The sequence below is a fragment of the Centroberyx gerrardi genome, chromosome 12, assembly GCF_048128805.1.
Source record: "Centroberyx gerrardi isolate f3 chromosome 12, fCenGer3.hap1.cur.20231027, whole genome shotgun sequence".
Classification (NCBI taxonomy): Eukaryota; Metazoa; Chordata; class Actinopteri; order Beryciformes; family Berycidae; genus Centroberyx; species Centroberyx gerrardi.
In genome coordinates this window covers 14,195,844-14,220,080 of record NC_136008.1, presented here as the reverse complement: position 1 = coordinate 14,220,080, position 24,237 = coordinate 14,195,844, and the positions used below count along the sequence as shown (strand labels likewise).

Genomic DNA, 24,237 nt, shown 5'->3' with positions numbered 1-24,237 from the left:
GGTGCACATCCTCACTATATAAGAGACGTAGCTTATATAGTGAGGATGTGCACCTTCAGTGTGGTCACAGCATTGTAGGCATGTATACAACGAAACCAGTGATGTGAGGTTTTACTGAGAGTTGGATTTTTATTCATCAAGAATGCAGAGATGTTGGGTTTCTTGTACAGTTATATTATGTGCTTATATAGTATACAGTGAATCAGCACACACAATGTCCCATTGGACTTGATCAGGACAGTATTCTCATGTGAATCCCCACTGGCATCTGCGACTTCAGGCTCCTGTTCTGTGTTTAAAGCCTGTAGGACAGATTCATTCTTTCAGCCAGATAAATGACCTCATACCTCAACTATATCAGGCAAAGTGAGAGCTAGTGGTAGACCATTGTTGAAAGTAAAGGGCCTACCTTAACTTGTTGGCACCAACATCCGCCCTGGAGTAAAAAATCAGATACAGTACAGACACTGAGGTTTCACAGATGTAGTCCAAAGCCGTGAAACTGATGAATTTACATTATACACAGCAACATTTCCAGTATTAGTAAGTGTTGATTTTCAGTCACAATTATTTGGTGTTGAAAAATGTTGATTGGACAGCTGTTTGTTGTTCCCTCATAGAGCTGATTCATTAAATTAACTCCGATGGGTGTGAGCGTAAATAAACACTGCCATAATGTTGATTTTTACACTCAGATTTAAATGAATACTGATAATTCTGCTGTATGGTTTTTAAAAGAGCCTATTCATCTCTGAATCACACATCTATGACTTAAACCTCAGCTGTCATCACTGGAGTAGGAATGATTTTTGATTTCATAACTACTAGTCTCTCACCAGTAGAACTCTTCTTGTAGGAAATCAGTCCAGCAGCTAAAAAGACCAGCCCAAGCAGCAGCCCTGCTCCCCCAATGGCAAACTTATTCCTCTGTGACTCAGGCACAGGGTCTGAAAACACACGGTTATCAGAAACATTGCATAATATCTGTAATACAGTAACATTTATGAAAACTCTTCCACTGTCACTCTACCCAACCTGGCTGCATCCCAGAGCCAAGGAGGATTCCTCTGCTTTAAGCTAATATACAACACATATTTCAAACAGATTTACTGATAACAACAACAGCATGAAATCCAAGAAACATTTCCCCATGGTAGCAATAAAGTGAATCTCATCTATCCTATCATATCTGCATCCTTATCCAAATCCCATAGCCTGTACTCTTTCCTCACAACACATGCACACACGCCTACCCCAGTCCTGAAGCTTGGGCTCCGAGAGGCTGGCGTGCTCCACCATACAGGTGATTTTCTCCCCGGGTGCGGGCGTATACTCCAGATGGGAGTGGATCTGGTAGAGCCAATTCCCATCGGACAGTTCCACGGTGGAGGTCACGTCTGATGTCACCTCCTTTCCATCTCTCAGCCATGTCACTCGGATTGGTTTGGGATAGAAGTCGTACACACTGCAGACAAGCATGGCCGGGTGTCTGCTGCTGGCCGCCTCCACTGACCTCAGCCTGACGTAGGGCTCAGCTAGAAGACGAAGACACAAAACACTAGGCTATATCACAAAAGATCACTTCTTATTTGGGAAATTCTGATTAATGTATTATGCATTTGCAATCGCATGTAATTGCGGGATTCTTTAGCTACATGAAATGCAAAAATTCTTATAATCTATTAATCACCTGTGTTATCAAACGAATTATATATGGCCGGTATGAGATTTTTGCAATAGCGCTCCGTATTCATTCTCTCTCGTTCCATAAAAGTAGGATTTTTGTTGAAGGAATCCGCAAATTCTTTTGCTTTCTTTGTGTTGCCGATGAATTTTCCCAAACTGCTGTTGTATAGTGCCAGAAAGATCTTGTTAAAGTACAACTCCTCTGTGAACACAGCATCATGACCATCTCTGGAAGTACCGTGACAACGCATCACACCAAAACCGTAAAAAGCATCTGTAAAATGAAGGCAAGACGTATTAGTTAATATGGACAATTTTATTTTCTATTTCACCTAATATTCTCACTCGTCCTCACACACAAAAGAATAGAGAGGAAAAATATGTGAACGGAGGCTCGTTTGTGCTTCAGAAGTCAAAACTACTGCCTCTGTTGACCTCAAATCATTTTTCATTCATATTGTAGCAAGTGGATATTTGTCTATATGTAGGCTACTATTTTGAATGGCAATACAGTAAAACACTGACAGCCTGTCGAAAGTCCATTTTAAACCAAGGAATTTTTACTTACCCACTCCAGATGACGCTAGGAACAGCAACAGGACAGAAGAGAGGCTGAGAGCAGACATGTTAACATGTCAGTGTGACAGCGATACATTGAGGAAACAGATTGAGGAACAGAAACATGTTAAGTCTCAGATAACAATGAGGAAGTTCAGCACATGCTGTTCTTAGGTGTGGTACTCATGTCGATCATTTTTCTGGGAAGGATTTTGTTCTCATGCTCATTTAATGTTTACTACTTCCCCTGTCCTCATTAGACTGTCTCTATTAATGCATACAATTTAGGCCTTTTTATATTCTGTGGTATTTTTACTAGCGTTTTTTCAAGATAGCATTGTTTTTTTTTTATCAATTTAAAGGGGTATTTCACTTTGACATAGCATCTATGCATTTTGATATAGGATATGCGTGTGTGGGTAATGAAGAGCCAGTCAAAAGTGTTGGTGTTGTGATTATCTGTAGTGATGCCACTCACTTGCTTTTATTTTGATGTAATTAGTCTGATATCATACCAGGTACACATGTACACAGGGTGACCAAGATAATGCTGTTATCTTAGACAATTATTGACAAAACTGGGAGTTCCAGGGACAGTAAATTAATTAAAGTTAATGTTAGAGGTTAACTATGTGTCAAAGTGATCCCTCTGTTCATACATACATATATATATGTGGCAAGAATAATAATCCCACAAGAATCCCACACACAAGAGGAATAAAGTTCAAACTATACAACTATTATAAAATTAGTATAAAAGTAATTAATTCATATAATTAATGAAATACATACAGAACAGAAAAACAAATCCCATATGTTCACCACAGTTAATGAGTTTACTGCACAAATCTATAAAAGGTTTCTTTTAGTGCATGCTCTCCCCTTGCAGTGTCTTAGCAGCTTGGCATGGCACAAAACAGAAATCAGTTTACAAGAAGCCACATTCTCTTCCATCTGCAGTTTATAATGGTGCCATATGTATGCTGCCACAAAGGAATTACTGTCCATGGTGTCCCTTGACCATAAAAAATGTTCCAACTGCGACCCCCAACATCCCCAGAGTCAGGCCCACGCCGCAGAACACATCAGGTACAAGACTGGGACTACTCAAGTCAGGCTCTGTGGAGGAATGAGAGGAGAGCATACGTGTCACCACAGCCAGAGGGAACTAAATTACAACAAGGGTGAATGAGTGATTTTTTTGTATCTAAGTGCCTTTTAAAGACTTCATAAAGCAATCACCCCAGATCCTAACTTTAGGCTCCTCCAGGGCCGGGTGCTCCACAATGCAGCTGTAGACGTCCCCCTCTCTTGGGGTGAAAATCAGGGTTGAGAACTGGCGGAAAGTCCCATCATTATTAAAATGGTACCGACCGAGAGATGCCCTCTCTGACACGAGCTGGCCGTTTTTGGTCCAGCTGACATTGATGGAAGGTGGGTAGAAATGATTCACAAAGCAGATGAGGCTGTTTTCTACTCCCAGCTCAACCTCTTCTGAGGGGTAGATGGTACTCTCAGGGGCATCTTGGGGGGGAGGGGGGGCAAAATATACACATGAATACCTTCACCCATATTCCAACAATCATGTCTTTGCAGAGATGAATGTTTACAATACCTCTCCTTTACCTTTTTCTTCTGGTGGATTTTTCTCTTCCTCGATCAAATATGCCAAGACTGCAGGACATGTGTTCTTCTGTCTCACAGCATTACGAAATAATTTCATACCCGCAAAGACTACACTTGGATCAAAGGCAAAAAATGAGGGCGCAGTGTATACAATCTCTTGTCTTTGGAAATCAGCATAGAACAGCTGCTCACCATCGATGTCCAATTGTACCTCAGTGTCGTTAAAAAAACAGCCCAGAAAATAGACAGATTCATGGGGAACTGAAAAGTAATACAGAGGGAAATAAAAGACAACTATTAAACAATGAATTTAAAACTACTGGTATAACCACATCATTGCCAAAAGGTACAGGCTCACAATTGACTGACTTCTGTTCAATCCTATTTTTCTTTTATGGATTAATAATCTGTAATTGTAGGATCTCAAAGTCTATTGCTGCAGTCCAGTATGTTGCAGTGCAGATTAGAGAATTATGGAGTGATAGCAGGTATTTTGTTTAGCTCATTTCTGGTACCATGTTTATTAATGTTAACCACAACAGATGAGTAGTAAATATAAGGCTCATTCTTACTTTGTGAAGCGACACAGATGTTGAGAATCAGTGTGAAAATGGCAGCATGCTTCATCTCTTAGGACTGACAGATCTGCGTCATGCAGACTTCGAAGACAAACTCCTAGTCTGAACAAAAAAATCTGCTGTACTTTTGTCCTCGCATTTGTCGTTACACAGTCACGTGACTGGGTCAGGTGTAAAACTTAAAATTAGCCAATGTAAATTGGAATCCGGGTCCTTGGTGTATCACATTGGCGATTTTAGACTCTTTTTAGGGGTGCTCAAGCACATCTAAATTTCATCTCAGCACTCCTAAAAAATAATAATAATTAAGCCCGACTGCCGGTACCAGGTCCACGGCGCAGTTCGTGTTTGACGAGCTCTCGCGAGCTCAGTTTTTAAGCTAGAGCGGAGCTTCCAGTATTAGCGGAAACTAGAAATCCAGACGAATACGTATTCACCTCATTATCTTTTAATTTGATGCTAGTAGTTCATGAAGAAAGTGACTTTCTTAGTTTTTTCATTTATTCAATATTTTGCATAATACCATTTGTAATACCACCTTTGTAAACCAAGTGATGGCTTTGTGGCTCAACATTAAAGTAAGTTTTCTCAGATTTGTTGGTGTCTTTCTAGTCACATAATTGAATAGTTGATGTATACGAGGAAATGCTTTTACTAACAGGTCTAAAATGGTCAGCAGAGAGTAGCTGAACAAATTGACAACTGTTAATTACAGTAACACACACACACGCAGTTGTGTGCACATTGGCAAATCAGTTTGAGCTGTATCAAGTTGCATGGACTTCACTTGTATATAGCATTTTCCAAGTCTCAGCACAGACTCTTCATAACAATCTAAACATGGCTTGAACTGGATCACTGCCACTCCAAGATTGAAGCTACAGACTATAACAATATTCTTCACTTTTGGGATTGGGGTACATGGGTGATGCCCTGTGTTGAGTCTGCACAATAAAGTGAGGGTTTGTATGAAGTCAAAAACTTTAATGTAATGTTTTTCTGACCACGTTACCTTGGGCCATTTGTCACTCGGATCTTTGATGAGTCCCCCCCCCCCCCCCCCCATTTTTTAGAAAAAGTAATGGTTTCTTTCTTGCCATCATGCCATATAGGCCATAGCCTACTTGTACAGCATTCAGAAAATGTGACTCATGCACTTTTTCTCTTATTGCAGCCACTGAACTTTTTCAAAGTTGTTTTTGGTCTCAGATTGTTATCTCTTACCAGTTTGCTTCTTGCCCAGGTGCACAGATTGGAGGGACAGCCTGCTTTGACAATATCTGTATTGTATGATGCTTCTTTCATTGCTTGATGACTGAAACAATGTTTTGTACATTTCTCCTCATATCTGCTTTGCTATAACTTGATCTTTTACTTACTTTGGAAAGTTCTGGTCATTATGATTGAGTCTTTGCCTCAGGTTTTATTAACTAACTGAGGGTCCTCTCTAAAACTGGTGTATTATATTGAAATCTGTGATTGTTCATTCTGAACCATTATTATTATACACTACAATAGACCACCCAACTAATTAGGTTGCTTCTGAAGGTAACATTGAATTGAGGTTTGCCAAAGTGAAAGGGGTTGAATACTTTTGCAAACAGCATATTCAATTTTTCGTTTTCTTAAAAAATATTTTGTGGTGTAAAACTCATGTTACTTACTAGTAATTCATTAAAAGTATTATTGTTGTAAATTAAAATATCATATATAGAAAAATATTAATGTATTAATTGTTATCTAGTGAAATGAGTGATTTAGCAGGGGGGTTGAACACTTTTGCAAGGCACTGTATGCATGTCACATTCTCATTAGGGGCTGAGCACCCCTAAAGGTCTGATCCTAGAATCGCCCCTGGTGTATCATGTAACTGTACGCATGAGTTACCTAAAACATTGGATTGCTTTCAACTGTGACTAAATAGTTTGATAAAAGGAGACCTTGATCGAAACTCATCACCCTTTTCCATGTGATGTCTGTAAGGTATGGGTGTAAGGCAAACTAGTCTGACTGGTTGGTTTAGCAGCAGGAGGGAGATTCTCAAATTCAATTCTCAAATACCCTGTCCGTCAAAAAGACGGACAGGGTACCCAGATAAAACTATTGCACCTGCTGAGAAATGTGTATGAGACAATGTCACAAATCAGGTTAGACAGTGAAGTTTACTGCAGAGTGTACTGCAGAATTTACTGTTTCGCCTCCTGGCAGTGTTGTTGGACAGTTCAATGAATCTTCCATGATGGGAGGTGCCAATTTCATTACAAAAGTTTGCAAAATTTGTTAGATAAAAATGGCAGTTTGGAGATGGGCCTGTAGTTTGCAAGAGACGAGGGATCAAGACTATAGGTTTCTTGAAAAGGGGTTGAACTTTCACTGCACTGTTTAAAACTAGAAGGAAAAACACCAGTGGCCTGGGACAAAATGCTGGCATTGACTGATTCAAAAATACATCTTTAAAAAACTTGGTAGGGAGAGTATCTAGGGGACAGGTAGAGGACTTCATGTTTGCTGTTTCCTCCAGGACCAAAGGAGAAATGGCTTTAAAACAGCTCATGATAATAGAATGACTAATAATGACAGATTGGTCTCTGCAAGTTGGCAGAAATCTAGTCCTATACAATAATGTAAAAACAAAAAGACACTACAAGAAGATTAAAAAAAAAGGAATAAAGGGTACATCAATATAATAGTAAAGACAATAGGATATAAGACATGTTTTCATACTTACCCTACCCAGTTTTTCATTCGTGGAAGAAGCCGGCAGGTGGCACTGGAGCTCCGTAGATGTCGGCGGTGCTGCTGGTGGAGTAAGCCGCCTGTTGGTGCTGTTCTGGGGCATGTGGCACAGAGGAATGGGGCCGTCTTCTTCCCTGACCCTGGCCCGTCGATGAAAAAATCGACCGAGCGGCAAAAGGGCTGGGGGATGCAAAACGGGACAGAGGAAATACGGCACAGGCAAAAAATGGAGGAATGCTGATGCTCCTAAATATGGAGTATCGCCTGCTTTTATGGAATATCTGATTTTACGCTGATGTAGTCAGTGAGTTCGTCAAAAGCAAAGATTTGGCTGCTACTTTTTGAATCGTTTGCGTTGATACACACATCTGCAATGATGCGGGTTGTGGACTGGAGCAGGACCGCTGCGATTGTACTCTGCCTTTTGGGATACCACGTCTCCAAAGCGGTCACCAAAACATTACAGGAGGACAACGCCACCGAAGGTAAAGGAAGATCGAAAATGTGTCCGCTTGCTCACCCGTGGCAGCTTAGCTCCCATGATAATTTGCCTTGTCTACGAGATGGCTAGTTTGCTAATTTGGTGGCTAACGGTGCTGCTAGCCACCTCAGATGCTGATGTGACCTAAACTTAGCTAACGCTAGCAAGTTAGCCTTGTGGTACAGAGCAAGCAAGCAAACTTTATCGTCCCTGAAATGTTCGTAATACCGTAATGTCCCTGTGTTTGGGTGGCGACCACTACTGAAACCACTCTTAACTTTTCTTTAACCGGTATGTCTGTAGGAAAAGATTTGCTGTTACTGCCGATGGCTGAAAAAATGTCCTCATTGTCCACATTAATACAGCAAACAGTGGAGTGAGTCCAACTGCAGTGATTGATCACATATTGTTGCTACGTTTCAGCAAAGGCCTGCGTGTGTGTGTGTGTGTGTGTGTGTCTTTGTGGGCGGAGGGGCATTTGTGGGATTTCACCATCATGTAACTAACTTACACGCATACCTCCTCTAGCCTGCAGAACTTGAACTGTTTGAAATGTGATTTATTTTTTGGGGTGTAGATGAGGGTGGTGTGGTGTTTAGGGAGACTACCCTTCAACCAGAAGGCCCTCCTGGTTAAAACCCAATGACAGTAGGCATCCGCCCTGCTTAAGTGTCCTAGAGCAAGTCGATGAATCCCTACCAGCTGTTTTGTAGTTGACCGTGTGTTTTGACCTACCCGTGGAGGTTAACAGATTAATTTATCCTTCAGGAGTCAATGGAGTGGCAAAAATGAGGTGAGGGAGGCAGTCAGCTCCATAGACCAAGTCCTGCAAGATGTAAGCTCTCTAACAACAAGGCAGCCTTACAACACTGCAGCAGACACACTCCAAGTTTGAAAGGCAGCATGAATCACAATATTCTAGTGGTATTTCATTCACCCGCTCCAAAGCTGGCCTTTCATTGCGGCTTCCTAGAGTTGCCACATCTGTTTTATCCATTCCCTTTATCTCTGACTTACATGCACGTGCACGCACACACATCAAGAGGACAACACGGCTCTGTGATCTCAGACTTCAGTTAAAGCCTCATTCATTTCTTTGCTCTTACATGCTGACTAGCCTGCGCTTGGCCCTCCTACTGCAACTGTGTTTAGAGTAGAGCTCTGAATGTAAACAGAGCTATCCCCGTAAACCAGGGTCAGCATCAGAAAAAATGCATTACTGGGCAATGATATTATTCCCTTCAAAGTTCAGTTTGTTCCTCATAGTCGATGGTTTGATGGTTAGCCTAGACTGCCGCAGGAGTGTTTGAGGTAGTTCTTCTGCAAGGCTTAAGATCGGATGTTCTCAGCAGCATGAAAATAGGCTACTGCTACATGCAATGTTCACAACAACAAGCTGTGTTTAAGGCAAAGAGAGTGGAACGAGGTACATTTGCCTTCACAGTTCACAAGATAAAACTACTGTGGTTTGAAGTCTACCTCTGCCTTTCTTTACCCCCCCCCCCCCCCCCCCCCCCACACACACACACCCTTTCCATTTCTCTCTCTCTGTCGTTCCCTTTGCCCCAGATTGACCTTCAGTTGTCCCTGGGGGGTGTGGTCAGGTCGATACTGAGGGTTTCTCCTGGTCCAGCAGACAACATGGCTGTGTGGAGCCAGACAGACAATCTACCCACAGATATAGATCTCACTCACATTACTGCTGTCCATAATAGGCATGGCATTGCATCTCCACCAGGAAAACATTGGCTGAAACTGGACGAGAGCTGCCAGGAAGCAGAAGATCAAATCATATTGTCACCAGTTAGCCAAGCTAGATTTTAATCACGAGATATTGAGTGTGAGTGCTAACAGCGGCCCACTTTGGGTAGGATACCTCAGGTCAACTCTTGTATGAGATTGAGAGAATCAGATCAAAATCTGTAGGATGTATATATAGAGTGTAGGCTGCAATGCATACTGAAGCAAGATGAGTAGAGTCCATTTGCCCTCCAGCCTGGCAGCGGAGTGGAGACCTGATGATGTAACCTAATTGCTTTCTCCCCTGCTGAGTTAATGGGATTGACCACCACTATCTAATCTTACTTTTAATCCAGACAAGGGAAAATAGCAGGCTGTACGCCTATTGATAGCCCTTTCTTTGTTTATAATGCCAGAGCTTTAGTTAAAGGGATAAGTGTGTGTTTGTGTGTGTCCATCCCCCATGTTCTTTTATTTTCCTAAACTAGTATGTCTTGATTTGCCTCTGCACCTGTTCACACGTTTCATGCTGTGACATGCTGGGTGGTTCTATCTTATAATGCTTGTTGCTTCCCTAGAAGTGTTCAGCTCTCTGTGGCCAGGATCTGTTAGTGATTTATTTGTCTTGTTTTTGTGTTCTTCATTTTATTTAGAATCCCCTAACATTTTCAGAAAGGCAATTTTCCTTTTTCCTTTTTCCGCCATGGTAAAGAAGACATTTGTAATTTATGTGCCTGGTTAAATATAGCTTTAAGTAAATGTGGTACTGTCTTTTACTTTTGCTGTGATTTAAAAGGTTTTATAGCCTAAAATGCAAACGACAATCAATTGAGGCTTGAAGTCAAAGATGCGGTGTAGCCTAATTCTCATAGACTCGCATGCTAAACTGCATTGTTTTTGTTTTTCTTATTCAGTGTCAGAAATAATATAACATGATTTAGCCTTAATTGAAAGACACCTTCACAGTTTTGGGTCTGGAAGATTATTGATTGCATTGTTTGCTTATACCAATCCCCTGATTGTAAGTAAGTGGATGTGGCTAAAAAGCTAGCCTTCTATTTAGCCTCCTAATGTGCAGAGTGCATCTGCTCCCCCCTCCCCTATTTGGAAGAACGCCGAACCCCTCACCCACCCAGTGGAGGCCAACCATACCATGCATTTTCCATTAAATCCACCTCACTGTTATGGTGCAGTGATGCCCTGCCTCACTGTAGTATCTGATTAATACACACAAACAACACACGTTAATACTCTAGTGTGCAGAAACACACACTCACAGACACACACTCTCATTATTTCTGCCCTGTGTGGCCCTCCTCTTGGATCTATCTCTCTTTCTCGGAGTATACAAACACACACAACCACCCTGCTGCTATGGCTGCTGTTGCCTGGGATAATTGGTCTGAGATCGCAGCATTGGTCAGGCAAAACTCTCTTTGATGCCTTTATCCTCCATATGGCACTCCAACACACACACACACACACACACACACGGTCAACTGAGTGAGAGCAGTTACTGGTTTAGTTGAGTAGCTGCAGCATCCCAAGGCCTTCAGTCTAGGCCGACCGTCTCCCTCTCCTCTCTCTCTTATTGTATGTCCAAGCACAGAGGAGTCTCCTAGCTTGTTTAACAATGATGTCACCACACTAGTGATTTATTGGATGAGGATTGGGAGGGGACTGTTCCATTTGTGAGTGCGTTTGTGTGTGTGTGTCTCTGGGGTCTCCCAGAGGAGTTCTTTAAAGTGAGCACAGCTGGTACCCCTAACGACAGATCAGTGGGAGTGGGACAGGAAGTGAGGTCATGCTTGTATTACTCCCCCCCCCCCCCCCCCCCCCCCCCCCCCCCCCCCCCCCCCAAACACATGCACAAAATCTTAGTGCAGTGGGGAGTTTTTGTTAAGGGGAAATCCAGCCTCTTTTTGTTTTCCATACCTCTGCTGTGACAGTAGAATTGTAAGGAAGAGAGGAATGGAGTAAATGCAGCCCAGAGCGGAGCTTCACACCAGGACTCTCATGGTAATAATGTGTTTGGTTTGAGATTGACACGTTACTCCGCCAAACCTCACCGCGCACAAAACACCATATAACTTCCACACATGCAAAGCTATCATTGTGTGTACACTGTACAGTCCTCTTAGGTGGAGCCTGCACTTGGGTTGAACCCTACGAGTCGGAGTGGTTCTTCACTGACCGCGGTGCTCTGGAGTGGGGGAGGGGAACTTGTCTAGCCGAGGGTATATATGTGTTAGACAGGGATGTGTGTGTGTGTGTGTGTGTGTGTGTGTGTGTGTGTGGGCGGGGTTATGAGAGAGAGTTACGACAAAATTCAGTTGCAGTGAGTGCGGGGGAGGTAGGCATGTTTAGGTTAAGGGAGTGGGAGGGAGAAACCCTTTCAACCTTAATTGAAAGGTCACCATGGGTCAGCCAACGATCAAACAGATCCCTTGTTGTCATGTGTGCAAAGACGATTCAAATAGAGAAAGAGAGAGAGCATGCGTTTGTGTGGTTCTGAAATTGTAGTGTTTTTGTACCAAGTTGTTTGTGTTGCACCTTTGGGACATGATGCTGAAATAGTTCTGCAGCTTGTGACACGCTGAACTCAACCAGTGTTTGAGTAGGCCTATTTCTGTACACAATGGCATTTGTGTGCTGGAGTGTAAATAGGTTGCAAGTGCTGCAGAGTCACAGATACAGGCTCCACCTGCACGTAATGTGTTTTGAGATTAATGCAAATGCTAGCTTATTTATACATGTTTGTGTTATTTAGCCAACAGTATGGACGTTTGTGTGGGTGTCTGTGTTTGTGCGTACATACCTTGTTTGGATAGCATGTGGTTATCTGATTGTAACCCTGATGGTTATATGGAAGCATGTCATTTGCCAGTCTCGCTGACTTAGTGTGAGTCTTTGTTCAATCAACAGGCAGTCTCTGTTGAATTTTTGTTTGCCTCGTCTCCATCAAAGAAGGTGTTTATATACACTGTTGTTTTTTCCCTCTGGTCCAAGGCTTCTTTGAGAGAGGGAAATGGCCCATTGTTTTGGAGGGGAAGTGCCATTGGCCAGAATCCAGGAAACAGTCAGACGTCCGTCCCCTTGTGATTGGCTGGATTCAGGAATGCTGTCTCAGTGGTTCGGAGGCGAAGGGCCTGACACTGAAACTTAACCCAGTTAAAGAGATGACTGTATTTAAGATGGCTATAATTACAAGAACCTTATGCTTTTATGTCTGCATGTCACTCACTCTCATGGTTGTTTACAGTTTGTCTGCAGTTTTTGTCTCTTCACACACACACAAACACTCAGATATATACGCAACCTGATAACACTCTGTGTGTCCACAGAGGTGACTCTGAAGGTTCACCTGAGCGATGCCAGCACCCAGCAGCCTTTGGGAGGAGCCACCATAGAACTCTTCACCAACCACACTTCTGTAACCACGGAAACCTCACTGGCTGATGGCAACGCCTACCTTCGCTTCCCCTACCGCCTTGGGACACCGTTGGTCGTCACCGCAACCAAACAGGGCTATGTGCCAAACTCTGTCCCCTGGATACCCTCCAGACTGCCTGGTAGGTGTGTGTGTGTGTGTGTGTGTGTGTGTGTCTAAGAGAGAAATATTAGGACAAGTGGAGCAGGGATTTCATGAAATAGCTGCATTAGAGAGAGAGTGTTAGCCTAAAGTATGTGCTTGCCGCTTATTAATTTTCAGTGGTGAGGACGGTTTTACATGTGTGTGTATGTCTGTGTGTGTGAGAGTGTGAGTTTGCACCAGGTGTGTGAGCTAATGATGAGTGGAGTGCTCCATTACTAATTTATTACAATAGATGCCAAAACCCAGCAAGGGGCTGCCTAAGCCTCTTTCACTCTAACACTCACACACACACACATAGAAAGCCTCCCAGGAGTGAGTGTGAGTGTGTTGCGGGGAGGTGGGCCGGGGGGGTTTATTATGAGCCAACGGAACGGCGGCCAATTGGATTATCACGCTTACCAGCTCTGAACAATAGAAGAGTGAAAGGAAGGAAGGAAGAGGAAAGAAGTGTAGTATGCTGGGTCAGACTTCTGTCCTGCATAGCAGACAGGATAAAAGCAGGGCGATTAAAAATGCATAAAGATGGTTTAATGACTTGTTATGTTTGATTATGATCAGAAAAGTGGCCAGGTAGAGGTTTGTAGTTTTTGGAGTTTGTTTCTTAGCTGATTGTAATGTTAATTGTTGCAATGTCTATAACAACAAGGTTGTGTTTGTGTTCCAGTGTTTTCCTCAATCAGTCTGGAGCTGCTACCAGAAAGAGCTGCTACTTTGATGGTGTATGATGATGTTGTCCAGATTGCCTCTGGCTTCCAAGGTAATGCAGTGTGTATGTGTGTGTATGAGCATACATGTTTTTTCCAATGTATATATTTACCCATGCATTTGTGGGCCTTTTGTCCTTGTCCCTGTGACCTCTCACACATAAATAATGAAAAATGTCCACCCTGCTACACACGCGCACACACACACACACACACACACACACACACACACACACACACACACACACACACACACACACACATCATGGGTCTCTCTTGTTAGTCAGCCCCTTTGTTTAGGTGTGTGTAATTATATTAGATAAGGCTTACTCAATAAGGTTGAATTAAATTTGTCTCTGTCTGCTGGGTCTTTTGTGTGTCTGTGACTGACAAGGGAGTAATTTAAAGTGTCAGCAGTGTTGTCTGACTAATAAACTACACCACACACACACGTGCGTGCAGGCACACACACATGTCATTAACATGACAAACCCTAGAGTACACATTGCCCACAGCACGCGTCTGAGTGTAGTGTAAATTCTGCCCTCTGTCCGACACACTCTCCGTTTGTCATGATGTTTTCAACTTGGGCGCCCAAGGGAGCGATAAACCTTGGCATGTGGCACCAGGAAAGAGAATGAAAGAGGGAGAGGAGGAGGAGGAGGAGGAGGAGGAGGATGTGTGCTGGAGAGTGGGGATGTGGGTGGGGCAATGGGAGAGAATGGGGAAAGGGGGATGGGCAGAGTAGTGTCCGACAGAAGGAGGAACAGACGAGGTGAGAGGAAAGTGGAGGGAAAAAAGACGAGAAGAGTGGAGTAAGGGAGCACACAAAGAAGACAATGAGGGTCACTTCCTTTGGCAAAACCACAAGGCCTTGGAAGGCAAAGTACGTGAGGCTACGTTCACACACACCTGAACTTCTAGAGCAAGCTTAAGACAGGAATACAGACTTCAGAGGATGCACAAACTGTAGATATAAACGATACCCTCAATATATAGAGAGAGTACAACAAGATAGAAACACAAACACAGTGTACGCTCATATACAGCTGGATCTTTGACTCATTGCTCAGGAATGTGCACTCGGCACAGTCGGACCACAATGACATCACCTTGCTGAGTCCAGCTACACGCAGCCTTTACTGTACGCTTTTATTTGCAGACTTTATCTATAATTTGTTAATGGAAGGCAGAGAGGGTGGGAGGTAGGGGATGGTGAGAGATGAAAAGGAAACAATTAATTGCACTGCAAAATATCAGAAAGGAGCATCGCTCTGGCTGAGAGAAAAAGTAGAGCAGGGCATTGTCTTTACACTATCGATCCAGAGTTACCTCCATTAAGCCTAATTTGATGGCTGAATTTATGAAATGGCATTAGGCGAAGATGGGGAGTAGAAAATTGCCTTGTAAAACCCTCCTGGAAAACATCAGTGAGCAAGTTGATGTTGCTGTAGAGCCTAATATAGTCGCTGGTGGGTGAAAACCTCATAACTCCAGTTTTGAGGATTTTACCTTAAGTTGTGGGTCTATGAAACCTTTTCAAAACCAATTAGATGATCTCAAAAACGCATGGTTGTCAAGCTAAAGACGAGGCTGTTTTTAGTTGACATTGAAAAGTTAACATTTTGGAGATACAGGTTTTTACCCGACAACAGCAACATGTTTAAAGATAAGAAGTATGTCAGTGTGTTCTTTCTGTGTGTTTTCGTGTGTGCACTTGTGCGGCTCCTCACCTCCTTTGTGTCTATCTGTCTTGCCCCAAGGTTCGAGGGGCCAGCCCTGGGTTCAGTTTCAGCGTAGAGCCCTGAGTCTTCCTCCCAACACATCCTACGCCAACCTGACCGCTCTGCTCACCGTTGCCAGCTCCCCCGCCCACATCCAGCACTTCCCTTACCTGCAGGGGCTCGGCGGCAACGGCACAGGTAAGGCTCGCGCTGGAGGATGGGAACAGCACAGCGGAGTTCAAGACATCAGCTTTTCAAATAAAATAGGCCAGGGAGAGCAAGGGGGAGATGCGGAGGGGAGTAAGAGTGCCAGAGTGCGGTGGATGACAGGGGAGAAGGCTGTTGAGAGGGGGTGGGGAGTGAAGGCTAAAACGGGTGCTACATCAGAGAGAGACAGAGAGAGAGAGAGAGAGAGAGAGAGAGAGAGAGAGAGAGAGAGAGAGAGAGAGAGACTACCCTGGAGAGGCCTCTCTATCTGACCCCCTGAAACACAATAACCCCTGTGTGCGCTCTCTGTTCTAACACAAGCCCTCTGCCTTGGCTCTTTCAGAGAGTCTCCTCCATGTCTTGGTGTGTGTATGTGTGTTTTGTGTGTACTTCTTTCTCCTTCAGGTTGAATACCCCTCAAAAGATCACCCCCCCCCAACCCCCTTCCTACCTTCTCCCTGCGGGCAAGACAAGCATACTTGTGCTTTACACACAATGCTTTGTGACATTTCCAACCTCAGTCGCCCAATTTTTTCACTCCCATCCCCGTTTCCTTCTTTCCTTTCTGCTCCTTGTTTTCCTTCCTGTCTGTCTTTCGCCTGACAACTCTCCTTTATCTGCACCGCTTTATGTTACTCCCCCCCTGCTGTCTGCTCCTTTCTCTCTGCTCCCGCTCTAAACACCTCACTCCCACTCTCTTCACCTTTGCTAAATTTTTCTCTCTCACCCCCTCCTTTGCTTCTCTCGCAGGGACCGAGAAGAGGTTTGAGTTGACTCCTGTGGCAGCCATCTCTGTTCACCTATTGGCCAGCGAGGGAGTGGAGCTGCAGGTGAATGAGCCAATCAGCATCTCCATCCCTCTGCCGGCTGACAGTGGCCTGAAGGAAAATGATCACATCCCCGCCTGGAGATTTGACCCACGCTTGGGTAAGTACTGACACACACACACACTCGCACACAAAGCTTTTCCGACTTTCTAAGCTTGAGCAGAGTGCTGATTATTTCTGTGTTTGTATTTTCCGACATGAGCTCTGAACAGTAACCTCATGGACTCTTCCTTTTTTGTGTGTTTCTGTCTTTTGAAAGTGTCATCCAGTAATATTGCTACATCTATGAAAATCAGACCTACCTGGATGGCTATACGCTTTGTGAAATTATCCGAATGTGAAATTATCCAAATGTCAGCATTTATACAAACACACCATGCACACAGTCACACAGTGCAGTCAGGTCACCACTTGTAGCAGTGTGCTACAAGTGTGATGAATGGATTTATTCATAAAGTTATTAAAAAAATGTCCAACTTAGAACGTACAGTACCGCATTAATCTGCAAATCAAAATACAAATACTGATCACATCCACATCACAAGATTGGACCATGGCTATATAATCTCCTCAATACAGCTCAGTCAAATCTTGCTAAACTAAACAATCAGCACTGGCTAGTACAGTTGAGACCATTCAAGCCTCCCGGGACCCACAGATTTATTCCAGCAAAGTAAAACCTCTGGTGTCAGACTTCCAGTATTCTGACACACCCAGCTTCACTTGTATTCGCCTAGCTGAAAGGCAGTGATTAGGTCATCAGTTGAGTCAGATGTGTCTGAGCTACAAATCATCCTTCTTAATGTATATTGATAGAAATTACAGGCTATTGAAAAAAAACACTGGCGGCTGGCTTGACCAGATAAGTGTCTTCTGTATTGAGATTATTTACTGCATATGTGATTGAGACCAGCATGTTCTGTACTTAAAATGTTCCCGCCAAGCACGGCAAATTTTATATCAGGCCAATCAATGCTAGAAAATCTAGAAAGTCTTGTGATACTTTTAAGGATCTTAAGCCTCAGTCTAAACTGCCCAAAGTATCAACATCGCAGGAGCTTATAAAAAGGGCTTTGATAGAAGCTGACAGAACACATACACACTTGTAGCTCATGCACAGCCTGTAGCAGTGAGTATTTCCACAACAGAAGCCATCTCTGGACCCCTCTCCAGGGTAGACCTCGCGTTTCTTAGCAACCCACCAAATAAATAACACAACAGAATGGCCAGGCTCCTGATTGAGTTTCTCCAGCGAGCAGTTAAGTGTGTGCATGTCCGTGCGAGTGTGCATATGCGTATGTATGTGCGTGTGTGCGCATTTGTGTGTGTGTGTGTGTGTGTGTGTTAAAGTAAGAAAAAAAGCGAGACACAGAGAAAGAACTTTGAAATCCTTCCGGTGCCTGTTAGAGGAATACTTCAAGCTGGCAAAGATTCCCTCACAAAGAAGCCAGTGTTGTTGTTGTTGACAAGCTCTGCACATGGACTAGCTGCTGACACACACACACACACACACACACACACACACACCCACATACAGAAACCTGTTCTGCTTGTGTAACTGACAACCTCTCTTGTGTTGTTAGATGTTTTGTGAGCATGAGGTGATGTCATATACAAACAACCTAACTAACCCTCGCCCAGACAGGAGTTTGCTGATGCAAATAAGGGCAGCTTCCTCAAATGTCCACAATGCCGTTTGTGAATAGCTGAAAGTACAAAAAAACAATGTCAGCTGCATTGACTTTGCATGGGTGAGAGCTGCAGAAGTAATATATGGGCTGTGTTGACATTATGCATGTTTGCATTGTCACTGAGCAGTTGCCAGACTCTCAGCGCTGTATTGAAATGAAGCGTGGGAACAGAGTCATTAAATGTCACTATTAAACGGGTCACTCACAGAGAGAGGACTCCCTTGTGGAAATGTTGCAGGAGGACACAGAACAAGGGTGGATCTGGGCAGGGCTGAGCACAGGGCTTAGTTCATGATGGATGTGTTTGTGTGTGAGTGTGTGTGTGTGTGTGTGTGAGAGAGAGAGAGAGAGAGAGAGGTGCTGAGTCACACAGCCGTTCTCCACTCTCTCACTGCCTCTCTTCCTTGTGCCTTTTTCCTTATCTCTCTTTCCATCCCTCCTCTTTCTCTGCACTTGTTTCCTCTCACCGTGTTGTTTTTTCCCTTTCACTGTCTCTCGTATATCTCTCTTTCCGCTTTAATATCCTTTCCTTCCCTTTACATTTCCTCCCTCCGGCAGATAGATGCAGATTCCTGAGTGCTTGATGTTGCAGTGTGGTGCATAATCACAAACGTGGGAACAGCGTAGCTCTTGCCGTGATAGTCCTGAGTACCAGAGGAGGGGACATAGACACAATTGAATGTTTCCTCTTAAACCTGATTTACTGTCAGCCAATCAATCAATGCCCCCGGCTTTGTTGTGGTTCAGGCACTGGCACTGTTATGACTGCAGTTGTTTTGAGTGTGCTCCTAGCCAGAGGCTCCCACTGACACTTTGTGCATGCTGCCTCCCTGTGGGTGGCTTCAGTACTGCCAAAGCGTCTTGCGTTCCATTCTGACACTAGGGCCGAGTTACTGCATGGACAGGAGGCTTACCAGCTATTGACAGAGAGTTTACTCCTGACAATTTGTCAGATTGTTTGGCCTAAAGTTTAAGTACCTTAGACTAGACAGCTGTGTGTATCTAAGTGCATTTGATTGGGGTGTTGCTCAATCTATTCTGAGTTAATGAGAGTCAGCTGTCGGGTGGAAGGTTGCTGCAGACTATGTTCTTGTAAAGAGCAGCAGAATTTGTCTGTCACTTTGTTGTTTATGCTCTCTGTTAAGGTGGGCCTGATACAAAGTAATTATTCGGAAATGTAATTTTAAGCTCTGTGTCTGTGTGCAGGAGCCTGGCTAAAGAGCAGTCTGGGTTATGTGCAGAGGGACGGCCAGCAGCTCAGTCTGACCTACATTGCCCCTCAGCTGGGATACTGGGTGGCCGCCATGTCCCCTTTACACTCAGGTGAGAATCACAGTCCATCTTACCTCAGATTATACACCTGAACCTTTCATACAACACATGACCTTACACATTTATCCTTCACGCAGTACTGGGCTTAGCATATGTTCACAATTTCACAGATTTAGAAAGATAAAAGAAAGAAAGAAAGAAAGATTTAGAATATAGATGGAGCTAGAATCTCAACAAATATTAAAAGGATGGATGTTTCTGCTATTTGCCACCAGGTTTTTTAACAAAGCACATTTTGGAGCAGTAAACAGTGAGCATACATCCCGTTTATATGAAAATCGGTTGATGTTACAGTTCCTCGATAAGCTCACCTTTCACTGATTTTGCTATTTCTCTCTTCACCACCTAATGTCCTTCTCGCAGGTCCTGTGGTGGCGAAGGACATCAGCACATACCACACGGTGTTCCTGCTGGCTATACTGGGAGGCATGGCTCTCATCCTGCTGTGCCTTCTCTGCCTCCTACTGTACTACTGCAGGTGTGTGTGTGTGTCCCAAGTCCGTTCATCCTCCCCAGTCCCCACAGTAATATTTCATATCTTAAAGGGCTCTCATGCTACAACATCTCTCATGTTGCATAGAGAACATATTTTTTTTCTTGATGTTGTCCAATGCAAATAGTTTTTTTGGTTTATTTTCACAGGCTCTGTTTCTGGAAGAGGCAAAGTGTCTATTTTAAGCTCAAACCGATTCTTCTAAATGACCCATAATCTCTGGTCTGTGTCTCTGTTGTGCAGGCGCCGTTGTATAAAGCCTCGGGGGTCTCACCGCAAGCTCACGCTGTCCTCCGGTCTGGACAGCAGTAAGAGAGACCAGGCCACCTCCATGTCCCACCTAAACCTCATCAGCAGCGAGGTCTGTTGGCCCCCAGAGAACCTTTCACTGACTAGACTGCTCTGCACTGTCCTTTGGAATATCAAACAGAGGGAGCACTTCACTTTATAACGATAAGTCGGTTGGCGAGGTGATCAGGGAGATAGTCCTTGACCTGCAAGGCCCGGGCTCAAGCTCCCCGTGTCGGCAAGCATCCACCTTGCTGAAGTTTCCTTAAGCAAGACATTGAATCCCTATCATTGCTGCTCTGTAGTTGACCCTGCTCTCTAACCTCCCTGTGGAGGGCAGATAGCCAAGTCAAATTAACTATGAGGAATCAATAGAGTATCACAAAAATGCTCTCTCTGTTTTTGTCTGCGGTTAAATTACACTTCCATTGGTTTGCATCAGTATGACGTTTAGCCTTATGTGAATGTATTTTTTAAAAAGTTTCATACTATGAAATCTTGTGTTATCTGTAGGTGCAGCTGGAACTGGTTTCCACAGCAACTGAACCTGACATGACCACGCCAATGCTGAAGCCCTCCTCCTATGAGCAACATGACAATCAACATCAGCATGACCTTATGTCACACGGCAAACACAGCCGCTCCTCTCTAGGCAATAACAGCCGCCACGGCTCATCTCTTGGCAACCTGACGCCTCGCAGCAGAGACTACCGGCAGTCTGTGGAGACGTTCCCATTAAAGGCCGCCCTCTCCACTGGAACAGACAGGGGCTACCGTCAATCATACACCTCCGTCTGCTCATCCATCAACCAGGTTTCACGACTGTCCTCAGCCAATCAGGTTCAAGTGTCAGCTAACCACCTGAGTAATGCTGGGATTGTTGATGGCATCTCCCCCTCCTCTCCTCCTCATTCCCCCAGCAGAGGGGAGGGAAGTGAGTGTAGACCAGCTGACTACCTCCTGTCCCGGTCTGTGGACCACCTGGAGCGTGCTAATCTCCAGTCTCTCTCCCGGCCGGGCCAGCTGCTGTGCTGCGGCTCTGTGGACCTACTGAGCGGGGGAGAAGGCTACCCGAGGGTGCGTCCGACACTGGTGATCCCAGCCCACTACATGCGCCTGCCTGGGGAGCACCCTCTGTGTGGCCAGGCCCTGCTGCTGCAGACTGACCAGCAGAGTGACCTGGAGACCATCCAGGCTGAGCTCAACGCCTCACATTCCCAGCAGCCCCTAGGGCAATCCCCCACGGACTGCACTCCGGGTCCCACCAAGCAGGGCGATGCAGAGGGGCGTGGCCTGTCAGAGTCTCTGTCTATTCCAACAGCGCTTGGGGAAACTGCTCTCATGGAAATAAACAGCGAGGACACCTTGTTGGCCGAGAAGACTTTAATGGAACTAAGGGGAGGGAAGCCCCTCCCACACCCGCGAGCCTGGTTTGTCTCATTGGATGGTCGTTCCAACGCTCACATTCGCCACTCCTACATTGACCTTCAGCGGGCGGGGTGCCACAGCAACACACCAGGTGCAGTAGGTCGGCAAGGTAACAGCAGTAGGGGGAGGCATGGCAACGGTAATGATGCTAGTCTAGACTCTGGTGTGGACCTGAATGAGCCGAGAGTGGGGCGCAGGGGGAGGGAGGGAGAGAGGGAGGAGAGAGAGACTGATAAAGACAGATCAAAGGGCAGCTCTCCAGCCATGGCCTACACCCAGCTGGTGTATGTGGATGATCTGGATGGCGGAGGCAGCGAGGAGGAGACGCCCAAGTGCAGCCCCCAGGACAGCACAGCAGGACCCATCCTGTCAGATAAGGCGCAGGTTCACCGAGGGGAGCTGGGGGAAGGAGAGGGGAGTGGAGTAGAGGGGGTACAAATACAAGAGGAGGTCCCCTCGCCTTCGTCTTCCTCCCCTGCCTCTCCTCCTCCCTTGCCAACGCCAGAGGGTGTGACTTTCAGAACTGAGCGTTCGCTGCTGTCAGTGTCCCCTGATGATGATGTAACACACGACGACGGAGAGGAGGAAAAGAAGAGCCCCTGGCAGAGGAGAGAGGAGCGACCCCTGCTGGCCTTCAACCTCAAATGACCCACGCCTAACCCTTGACCACTTAACTAAGAGTCCCCTCTGTCCAGACCATGACATGAAGGATATGTCAGTTTCAGACGAAGCCCCTTATTCCCCTTTATATAGCACTGAGAAAATATGTCGGCACTGGGAGCCCCACCAGTGCATAAAGAGACGGGACCATTCAGATCCTTCATGAACTTCCAGGTCCCTTTTAAGAAATGACCACTGTCGGACTCTACTTTCTCATCCTCGCGCCACACTACATGGATAGACCACTGATCAGGCATGGTGTACAGATTGCCTGAGTGAGATAAATGGACAAAAACAAATAGAATATTTTATGCACAACAGATATATGCCTTTTTTTTAATAAATAGCCTTGTAAACATAAACTGCAGAAGAAATAGGCGACGGGTGGTTCTCACAAAATAAAGACTAAAGGAATCTTTTCTTGAGCCATATTGGCCTCTTGTCCGCTGACCTTAAAGTACTGGCTTAGTGAGAGCAGTATGGCAAACGCTGGAGGCGGAGCTTGCCCAACAATCCACCCCTAACACAAACATGCAAAGCTGTACTTTAGATGGGTATACGAGTCCTATTGCTAGAATTTAATCTAGCCTATCAGAAGGCTGTGTGCATTTACATGAAGTGCATAGGGGTTGCAGTGCATTGTTTTTTTTTTATTTTGGACGAAGGAAGGCGGACTAATGAAATAAAACCACTGTCCTCACCACAGCTGAATCAAATAATGTGACACACCACTATGCTAGTGGGTAAGGATACAATACCACTACGATGGCTCCACCCAAAATAATTGTGAGATGTAATATGAAGGGTTTTGTTACTGTTGAACCACTGACTGGCATATTTTGCTCTGACGGCTATGCATCACTTTTATACAGCTGCTTGAGATGCCTTTTTTTGTAATTTTAATCACTATCATTTTAATTGCCAACATGAAGTATTTTACCCGAAAATAGGCTAATTTTGTTTTTATTCAAATATGTTAAGGGCTTTTTTTCTTGACCCGCCTTATTGTTACACACACACCTTTTACCTGAAACCAAACTGCTTTCGCTCGCTGTATTTCACCACTATTTTACCATTTCCTCGTGTTCCAAGTGCCTTTGAACAAGCTGACTCTACACAGTTTTGTTGAACAAATTACCTTATTTATTTCTCGCCTTCTTTTGCCTTTAGCTTTCCTCCTCTACCTCAGTCCTCCCCCTCTCTTTCTCCCCCCTCCCCCTGTGAAAGAAAGCATGCAGTAAACTCTCTTCCTCAGCACTAGCATATTAGAAGCTACAAGCTACACTGCAAACATCTTGGAAAATGTCTACCAGCTGCAATTGCAAAATCCTCTACAGTAATCAGTGAGGCATTATTCCCCTAGGGTGAGCAGTTTGAGGTTTTCACTGTAGCCGGGATAAAGCTAGATGCGATTGTATGTGAAGATAAACTGCAGGTCATGTTAGTGCATTTCTATATGTTTGGGTTTTTGAGTGTGAATGTTGTGTTTACGTGTGCCTGGGTGGTGGCAGTGTCTGTTTGCATTGCTGCTGCTGGCTGTGATGTTTGCTGTTTTGTTGTGAGGCTGCGTATTCATGCAAGTGTGCTGAGAAATAATCAGCACACATCCACTCAAGGTTGATATAGTCATAGAAATCATATTACAGAGTGTGTACAGTTCTTTCTCTTTCACTCCCTCTGCCTGGTCAAAATGATGTGTGAGCTTTTGTTGTGAATGGCATCTTCTCTCTTAGTATCGCAGAGCAACCACCAATTCTAGGGTAGAGTTGCACTATATTTTACTGTACACAGCACCCTGAGTGTGTATATTGGTTGCTTGCATTATATTTGAAGCCTATTATTCTGAATAAACAGCCAAACTGGTGTATTGTGTGTGTTCTTGA

General features: G+C 44.6%; 3 protein-coding genes across 3 annotated transcripts; 1 reads left to right on the top strand and 2 right to left on the bottom strand.

Annotated features, from left to right (window-relative positions):
• Positions 1–104: 104 nt before the first annotated feature.
• LOC139914909 (H-2 class II histocompatibility antigen, E-S beta chain-like) lies at positions 105–2,348 on the bottom strand. The gene is made up of 6 exons (XM_071903345.2): positions 2,255–2,348; positions 1,691–1,960; positions 1,254–1,535; positions 837–947; positions 410–436; positions 105–302 (listed from the first exon to the last, which is right to left on the bottom strand). The coding sequence occupies exons 1-5, from the start codon at positions 2,310–2,312 to the stop codon at positions 411–413; spliced, it is 747 nt and encodes a 248-aa protein (XP_071759446.2). The 5' UTR covers positions 2,313–2,348; the 3' UTR covers positions 105–302; position 410.
• A 345-nt stretch (positions 2,349–2,693) lies between these two features.
• On the bottom strand, positions 2,694–4,645 carry LOC139914910 (H-2 class II histocompatibility antigen, A-U alpha chain-like). The gene is made up of 4 exons (XM_071903347.2): positions 4,443–4,645; positions 3,871–4,131; positions 3,487–3,768; positions 2,694–3,363 (listed from the first exon to the last, which is right to left on the bottom strand). Exons 1-4 carry the CDS (start codon positions 4,495–4,497, stop codon positions 3,242–3,244), a joined length of 720 nt encoding a protein of 239 aa, XP_071759448.1. The 5' UTR covers positions 4,498–4,645; the 3' UTR covers positions 2,694–3,241.
• Positions 4,646–7,184: 2,539 nt separating this feature from the next.
• Positions 7,185–24,212, top strand: fam171a1 (family with sequence similarity 171 member A1). The gene is made up of 9 exons (XM_071903341.2): positions 7,185–7,669; positions 12,750–12,977; positions 13,665–13,757; positions 15,468–15,626; positions 16,386–16,562; positions 19,360–19,476; positions 19,849–19,963; positions 20,222–20,339; positions 20,780–24,212. Exons 1-9 carry the CDS (start codon positions 7,558–7,560, stop codon positions 22,340–22,342), a joined length of 2,682 nt encoding a protein of 893 aa, XP_071759442.1. The 5' UTR covers positions 7,185–7,557; the 3' UTR covers positions 22,343–24,212.
• The last annotated feature ends 25 nt before the right edge of the window (positions 24,213–24,237 follow it).

What these genes read in the sequence shown, in the direction of transcription:
- LOC139914910 (XM_071903347.2), bottom strand. Translation starts at nt 4,497, where the DNA reads ATGAAGCATGCTGCCATTTTCACACTGATTCTCAACATCTGTGTCGCT. An exon ending in CATCTGTGTCGCTTCACAAA is followed by an intron (nt 4,132 to 4,442) that starts GTAAGAATGAGC and finishes ATTACTTTTCAG; the next exon opens with TTCCCCATGAATCTGTCTAT. An exon ending in AAATCCACCAGAAGAAAAAG is followed by an intron (nt 3,769 to 3,870) that starts GTAAAGGAGAGG and finishes CTCCCCCCCAAG; the next exon opens with ATGCCCCTGAGAGTACCATC.
- LOC139914909 (XM_071903345.2), bottom strand. Translation starts at nt 2,312, where the DNA reads ATGTCTGCTCTCAGCCTCTCTTCTGTCCTGTTGCTGTTCCTAGCGTCA. An exon ending in CCTAGCGTCATCTGGAGTGG is followed by an intron (nt 1,961 to 2,254) that starts GTAAGTAAAAAT and finishes TTCATTTTACAG; the next exon opens with ATGCTTTTTACGGTTTTGGT. An exon ending in TAATTCGTTTGATAACACAG is followed by an intron (nt 1,536 to 1,690) that starts GTGATTAATAGA and finishes TTCGTCTTCTAG; the next exon opens with CTGAGCCCTACGTCAGGCTG.
- fam171a1 (XM_071903341.2), top strand. Translation starts at nt 7,558, where the DNA reads ATGATGCGGGTTGTGGACTGGAGCAGGACCGCTGCGATTGTACTCTGC. An exon ending in GATTGCCTCTGGCTTCCAAG is followed by an intron (nt 13,758 to 15,467) that starts GTAATGCAGTGT and finishes TCTTGCCCCAAG; the next exon opens with GTTCGAGGGGCCAGCCCTGG. An exon ending in CTCCTACTGTACTACTGCAG is followed by an intron (nt 19,964 to 20,221) that starts GTGTGTGTGTGT and finishes TCTGTTGTGCAG; the next exon opens with GCGCCGTTGTATAAAGCCTC.